We start from the raw sequence: 7752 nt of genomic DNA on the forward strand, positions 1-7752 counted from the left end.
ACCCCAAGGTTTCCGGCTGGAAACCGAGACTCCAGGTCCTGGCGAGGTGCCCCAGGGCTGGGATGCCGCTCCTGAAGCACCTGGCACGGGGAGAGTACGTCCTTCGCGGGAAGGTGGATGTGACCCCGGCCAAGGGCACTGCTGCCCTGACGTCTCTCGGGGACAGCTGCCCCCTTCCCTGTCCCTAGGTAGGGCCAGGAGAGGAGTACGAGCCGCGACCTAGCTAGTCGGGACCTTTCCCCACCTCGGGCTGCCTCCTGCTGGCAAGGTAGAGTAGTGGAGGGTGATCATGAAAGGTCCTCGTTCTGAGCAAGGGCCAGGAGCTCGGCTACCTCCTCCTGGGATGCGAGGGAGTCAAAAAAGAAAAGGGAAAGGGCAGGGGAAAGGCGCTTTAGAAAGGAGAGGGGGAGATGCTCCCTTCTTCCTCAGCGCTCTGGGGGCAGAGTCCTCTCTTGCCCCTTCTGGGTCGCGAAAGGCTTCAGACTTGGGGCTGGGGGCGGCACTCACCAGTCCCAGAGCCAAAGCCGCCGAGTGTGCACACCCCGCCCGGCCCGACTGGAAAGGCGGGAGGGCCGGATGAAGCGGCGGGAGGAGCCGGGGGAGAGAAGAGGAGGAGCGCGAGCGAGCCGGGGAGAGAAAGCCAGGACAGCTGGCACACGCCCGGCCTCCGCCTCCCCGGCTAAGTGGCCCGCCGCCGGCCGGCTCCTCCCGGGGGCGGGGCGCGCAGAAGCGGCGCTGGGCGCACGTGGCCAGCCCAGAACGCGGGGGTCGGGTTTGGGGCTGGCTCCACCTGGGGCAAAATATTTTGAGAGCTTGGGGTAAGATGGGGTGAAAGGGAGGCCTCCGGTGTTCTGGCGCGAGAGGCGGGGGAAGCATGGCTTCCTGGGCCTACGGGCCTTCAGTGGGCTGTGGCCGAATGTTGTGCGGGGCTTCTAGCCCCGCCATTCTGACAGGCCTCGCCTTGGGGTCTGAGCAGTCGTGAGGCGCGCGAAGCACCTTTCCCGCTCCGGGCCCCTCTGCCAGGCCAGCCCATGACCACAACCCGGGAGGACTTGGGCTGGGCTAGCCCTTGATTGAGAAGGCGTGGGCAGCCGGCGGGGCGTGGGAAACGGACACCACCCTGGGCCCCCGGCGCGCGGAATCCGCGGGCCCGGAACCTCCGGCCTTCTCGCTTCGGCCGGAAGCGCCGCGCGGGAGGCGGAAGCTGCTTGCTCCCGTGTTGCCCCGCGCGTGCGGTGGGAGCCCGGCGGCCAGGCCAACGTAGACAGCCGTGAGCCGGCCGGGGCGGTACCGGAACCAGGCTGAGCACGGGAGGTGTGTGGTCCCGGCGCGCCCGTGGTAAAGTACTTATTCTTAAAGGCCAGCCAATTCTGATTGGTTTGTTACCGTGAGGTATTGTCGCTGGGCCCAGACAGGCCATCATGCATGCACGCATTTATTCCACATGGTTCTTGTTTAGCCAACAATTGTGTTCTTGCCGTGTGCCACTTCTCAGACATTAGTGTGGCAAAGAGGCGTTTTATATCCTTTTAAAACTAACACTAGTATGTGCTCTACGCCACCCCCACCCCTCACTGCCATGATTAGCATCCACACTACCTTCCGACACCGAACATGAAACTTGGCTGTCTGTAAATATAAGGAGCAGCCTGGGGTTCAGATCACTGGAGGACCCAAATTTTGTACTAGAAACAATAGGTTCAGAGAGGCTGAACAGAAACCAAAGCCCTCAACTCCAACATATACTCAAATACCTCTCTGTCCCTGCCCCCCTATTTGACTTAAAGTTATTAGTTATGTGTATTCAATTTTCATTACACAATCTTCTTGACATATACTATATTCTATAATAGGAATTTCTATCCAACTGTGATTCCATTCTCAGGGTTATATAGGCCAAGTGCACTTTCTTTGTGAATCTGCCTTATACTGAAAATAGCTTAAGCTTTTTAACCAAAAATTATTAGTGTGACATTCTTATCCTAATATTTAGACTTCTTCCCACAATCCTTGCAAGGGGGATCACAAATCCTAGGTTCTGATCTGAAACCAAAGAATAAGAGTAAAATCAAATCAGGTGCATATATATGCCAATTCCACAAGAATGTTGCTTTCCACAAATGCATTCCTTTACTCTTGTTTTCACAGGAAGGAAAAAAAAATGTCTCACAAGCTGATGAAGGAAGCTTTTGTCAGTAACCACAATGGAACCAGCGTGCTGGAAATTACCCAAGGCTTGTGCTTTCCCTCACTCTGTATCCTGTGCAGAGGGCTCCTGATCATTCTCTCACAGCACTTGTGTTCTTCTTCACATACCTGGAGAACTGGATTCTTCATTGACTTTGTTTTCCTAATAGTTCCTGTGGTGACCACTTTGACCATTTTGGCTTCATTTATCTTCTTTGAGTACCTCGCTGTAATTATCTTTGGGGCTGGGCTATTCTATCAAATATACTGCAGGAGAACTTGCTATGCCAGAATGCCTGTCCAGAAAATCCTTGAAAAATTCTTAAAAACTAGTTTAGAATCAGAATACATTCCAGCCATCTCCTGTTTCCGTGTAATTAACAGTGCATTTACTGCTGTTGCCATTTTGGCTGTGGACTTCCCACTTTTTCCTAGAAGATTTGCCAAAACTGAGCTCTATGGGACAGGGGCAATGGATTTTGGAGTAGGCGGCTTTGTATTTGGGACTGCAATGGTTTGTCCAGAAATTAGGAGAAAATGTATGGAAGGTTCAAGATTTTATTATTTTACAAAGTCATTGTACTCTGTTTGGCCATTAGTCTTCCTTGGAATAGGACGATTAATCATTATAAAATCCATAGGCTATCAGGAACATTTAACTGAGTATGGAGTTCACTGGAACTTTTTCTTTACCTTAATAGTTGTAAAATTGATAACATCACTGCTTTTGATTTTTTTACCCCTAAATAAATCCTGGATTGTGGCTGTCGGCACTACTGTATTATACCAGCTAGCCCTTGACTTTACCCCACTGAAAAGGTTAATTTTATATGGCACTGATGGCAGTGGCACAAGGGTTGGTTTATTAAACGCCAACCGAGAAGGCATAATCTCTACTTTGGGGTATGTAGCAATATACATGGCTGGTGTACAAACAGGGTTATATGTGCTTAAAAAAAGATCATATATCAAAGACTGGATAAAAGTAACATATGGTATTCTATTGACAGCTATTAGCCTCTTTGTATCTCTTTACATAGTTCAGGTAAATGTAGAAGTAGCATCTCGAAGAATGGCCAATTTAGCCTTTTGTATTTGGATAGTTGCTTCTAGCCTGCTCCTTCTTAGTAGTTTATTATTGGGTGATATAATTTTGAGTTTTGCAAAATTTCTAATTCAAGGCGCTCTAGTTCCATGTTCTTGGAAACTGATCCAGTCGCCTGCTACAAACAAAAAGCATTCAGAATCTCTAGTCTCTGAAGCTGAAAGAAACAAACCCAGTATTTGTTTAATCACAGCTATGAACAGAAACCAGTTGACTTTTTTCTTGATGTCAAATATAACAACTGGCCTGATCAACCTCTTGGTAGATACACTACACAGCAGTACGTTGTGGGCCTTATTTGTGCTCAATCTCCATATGTTTACCAACTGTTTAATTATGTATTTGTTACACTTGCAAGATAGGACTATAAAATTTTGGTGACCAAAAAGGTTAGGATGTATCTGGTTTGAGCAGCGCTAATGAAGAATATTAAATGAAGAAAATGGGCAATCTAGTGTTAACTACATTTTATTGTAAAATTAAGAGTTTCAATCCTCTATAACAGCACTATGTAAAACAAACCAATACAGAAGAAACAAAGCCTTGTTACGTGTTAGAATATTTATTGAATTTCAATGTTCTAAAGAAACTTGTGTTTACAGTTGTGACACTGGAATACGGGAGCGTGGGGAGGAGGGTTTTTACTTTCCACCTTATACCATCTTATATTTTTTGTTGTATATATTTTATAATATTTACAGAAAAAAATCTCTGAATTGTGGAACTATCAATACTTCTTTACTGCTCAATTTTAATCTTTCAAAAAAAGCCTAAATATGAGAAAGCAAGTGTTTAAAATCAAATACTTATACACTATGAAGTCAAAACAGTTAATTGCTCCAAAGAATAGACTGAATTATATGTTGTAGTTAACACGCTTAATAATTATGAGACAATAGCTTTGCCCTGGGACTAATTTATTTTAGCCTACTCTGTGCTAGGGATAAGCAAAATTTTCCTGATATCTTGGAATTTGCAATCTAGTGGGAGAAGCACATTAAACAACTGTTATAAACTGTGTTAAGTCATGAAGTATAGGTTGCCAAGAGTGTCAAATCAAGAACTGACCTAGCAATCAAGAAAGTTCTCCCCACAGATAGTATTTTCTGAGCCACAGCTAGTGGATAGGATGAGTGTTTGTGTCTAGGTAGTAAGGGGTAGGTGCTGGTAAGGGAGGGGGAAAATAGCAGTCAGCAGTCTAGGAAGGATGAATTCCTCAGTAAAGATCCTGAGTTGGGAGGGAACCTAGCACATGGTAGAATTGAAAGGTGAGAGCTCAGAAAAAGGGAGACCATGGGTAATGAGCTGGAGAGGCAGACAGGGGCCATATAGAGCATGCCTCATCTACCATGTTAAGGGGAAAGAACCAGTGAGAATGTCATCAGGTACCTAATCTAACTTAATAAAACTATGGCTGTATTAAGGTTTAATAGCCTACTGAGCACTTGAGTCACTTAAAAACTTACATAGACCTTTGAACCTGTTCAAAATCTAAGATTTAAAAAACAAAATTCTTAGTTTTCAATTCTATTCCCTGTATATTTAAAGTGGATGAAAACAAAATCAATTAAAATTTGCCTTTCTATATTCCATTCTATTTTCAAGTAAAAATCTGATTATTGTGGCAACAGGCAGGGGTCAGATGTATAAGTTAATTTTATATTTGATAAGCAATCTGGATTATTTGTATGTAGGTGAAACTTTCTCAACATTAAATTCTAGATTGGCTGTTGTCTCTAAAGTAGTTCAAAATTAATTTTATTCCCTAATTTGTTAGATATGACTATCATACTAGTTTACTTCAGTTTTATATTGACGATGGCTAAATTAGTATTTATGTGGCATTTTATATTTGCTAACTACAATCAATTATATTTGGAGGTAATCTATTACTGAAAGGAATTTTCCCCTCAATATGTTGGATAGTTACATAGCTGTAAAAACAAAAATCAGATTAATTTGATTTTCAATGAAAAAGGAATACTTGAAGTAAGATTATAGTATGTAAATTAAGCATGACTAAAAAAGGTGATTGGTTATCCTCTACGTCACAGTGCTTATACTCCACGACTTACCTTTTCAAAGCATTCAGAGGGCTGAGAGGCTCTAACCATATTCTCTTGTCTAAAAAAACGTAATTTAAAGTAAGTTTTTGGTGACTTAATGAGCATGTGGTCTAACTGCTGCTGCTTGTCAGTTACTGCTCCTTCATCCTTTGCTAGTTCATAAATATCAGTAAGTTTATGTCTCAGTTACAGATATTGAATCATAACTTAAGAACAAAGTGTACCATTCTACATCTAATTATGATATTCATGTAAGAGAAAGCTAATGAAATAGCATTCATAAAAACAAAAATTAGTAAAAAAAGACCATTCTGACTTGATTCTACTTTACAGAAGAAAGGAAGAGACCACTCAGCAAAGATTTATTGGGTTCTAATGTACCAGGTATAAGTGCTAGGGAAACAATGAAAATAAGACAAAGTCCCTGCCTTCAAGGGGCTTACATTTTAACTTGTGGACATTTTTTTTCCCCTCTAAAAAAATGTAAATGGGGAAAATGTGTCTCTATTTTTGACAGATACAACAGAACTTCCCACTGTTAGCTCATGAAAAAGAAAACCCAATTTGTAGATTTGGACAACTATGGTAATTTAAATATAGTCTGCTGTTGATTTTACTTCCACAAAATAATGTGGTTAGACTTGAGAAATAGCAACTTATCTAGCAAATTATCCACCTTTTTAGCCTTATATTTATTGAATGCCTATAGTATGTGCAACGTTGTCCAAAGATACTATGCAGTGTGCTCAGCGGACCTAAAAGACAAATCCAAATCAGGTAATCCCAGATGGAAAGATTGTGTGGTTCCTCATTTTATTATGTTTTATGTCTGGGTTTTATCATTGTTTATGTTTATATCTGCCTTTTCTAACTTAGATTTCAATCCTCAGGGTGAATGAATACTTTGTTCTTTGCTAGTACTGTGTACTCAATAACGAAAATTATTATAATTAGCACCTATATATTTAGCTTGTCATTTTCAATATCCTTTACTAACCATAATCTAAGGAAAGTTTAAAAGGTATAAAGTAGGTACATTAATTGACATAGCTATTATAGGAACACCTTTAGATCTTAAAAGCCACAGTATTCTTTTTTACCTTAGGAGTGTTTTTACATAAAACACAAGATTCTCTAAACATGTCCAGATTTTGGCTATGTAGTCTAATCTGTCAGAAGCTGCATGCACATCCTGGATGCCTACTGGATTTAAGCTAACAATCACACTGTTCTGCTCTTCTAACATGGCCAAAAGACATAAATACTGGATAATCACACCTTTGGGACTGAACAATGGTTCTTCCAGTTTATTATGTCACCTATCCTAACAGTGACCACACAATGTCATAAGTCAACATGGCTAAAGATGCACGATGGGATTTTGTTGATGTGACTCTATAAGACCTCATGTGATGATCAAAATATTTTTTAAAGGTCAGTATCACAGCTCTAGCCTATTCTATCATGAAATGCAGATTTGTCATCAGAATTAGTTAAGAGCAGCAAATGGATTTATCCTTAAAATCGTCAAGATCTTCTCTAGGCAAAATGCTTCCCAACAACTTTGAGGGCTTTACAACAGGCCCTCAAAGCCTTCAAGGTGGGAACTGAGTACGTGTTGGCATCGAAGAGTGTAGATGAATTGTCTTTACAGTAGCTCCACTTCTCAGGAGAGGGTGAGAGGGAAGGGCATTGGCCAGTACCAGTACTTTGCCCAAGGGAACTGGTGTCCTGTTTGAGTCCCTAAGTTAATATTAACCCAGCCCAAGAAGTTTCTCTGGCCAGGACGCATGCACAAGCCACTCTCCTATCTCCACAGTCTTCTATTTGCCTCTAAGTGTTAACGACCACAACAAAAAACTGTCAGCATTCAAGTATTGTCGGTCGGTCGCTTTGAGATCTCAGCGCAATCTGTTTGGGAAGCAGTAATGCGGCTGGCTCCTGGTCAATAAGGGTGTCAAGGAAAGTGCCGTCAAGTACCTGGAAGTTTGTCTCTTACTCCGCAGATGCTCTTCTCCCCTTCCCTCACTCTTGCCTTTCGCTCTCAATGACTTTGAAAGCCTAAGGTCCTCCCCACTTACCGTGGTCCTCACTGGGTTTCCACCCTCGAATGGGCCCTGAGTCGGCTCCTTTCGCCCTTCGGAGAATCCCCAAGCCCACGCGCTAAGGAACTGACGTTTAAGCCTACTCACTCCTCCTAGCAGCTCTGTTACGGCTTTGAGTAGCAGGACCGGGAGGAGGGCACGGATCACGGGTTTGAGTTTGCTTGGGGCGGGAGGGGGAACCCCACCCGCGCCGCTAGGGTTTCCAAAGAGGCGATCTAGGAGCGGTGGTCTACAGTCTCGCGAGAAGAGGCGGGGCCCCGCCCGGTGTCCTCGGCTCCTCCCCGCCCCA

The 7752-nt window shown here is 43.4% G+C and overlaps 2 protein-coding genes across 6 annotated transcripts in view; one reads left to right on the plus strand and one right to left on the minus strand.

The window, feature by feature from the left end:
- The window catches only part of MYO19 (myosin XIX), a 33655-nt gene extending 33014 nt beyond the window's left edge, over nucleotides 1-641 (minus strand). The window contains exon 1 of the mRNA XM_006924915.3: nucleotides 508-641. The gene's annotated coding sequence lies outside the window, so the exon portion shown is untranslated. The remainder of the gene's footprint in view (nucleotides 1-507) is intronic.
- PIGW (phosphatidylinositol glycan anchor biosynthesis class W) lies at nucleotides 512-4025 on the plus strand. Of its 5 annotated transcripts, none has more exons than XM_006924916.3 (2): nucleotides 512-818; nucleotides 2149-4002. In XM_006924916.3, exons 1-2 carry the CDS (start codon nucleotides 577-579, stop codon nucleotides 3671-3673), a joined length of 1767 nt encoding a protein of 588 aa, XP_006924978.2. In that variant the 5' UTR covers nucleotides 512-576; the 3' UTR covers nucleotides 3674-4002. The 5 variants fall into 5 exon arrangements, with proteins under 5 accessions (XP_006924978.2, XP_024897349.1, XP_015454735.1 ...); XM_025041581.1 differs by lacking the exon at nucleotides 512-818 and adding an exon at nucleotides 826-1343 and having other exon boundaries at nucleotides 2149-4025; XM_015599249.2 differs by lacking the exon at nucleotides 512-818 and adding an exon at nucleotides 826-1338 and having other exon boundaries at nucleotides 2149-4025.
- The last annotated feature ends 3727 nt before the right edge of the window (nucleotides 4026-7752 follow it).

The sequence above is a fragment of the Pteropus alecto genome, unplaced genomic scaffold, assembly GCF_000325575.1.
Source record: "Pteropus alecto unplaced genomic scaffold, ASM32557v1 scaffold98, whole genome shotgun sequence".
Classification (NCBI taxonomy): Eukaryota; Metazoa; Chordata; class Mammalia; order Chiroptera; family Pteropodidae; genus Pteropus; species Pteropus alecto.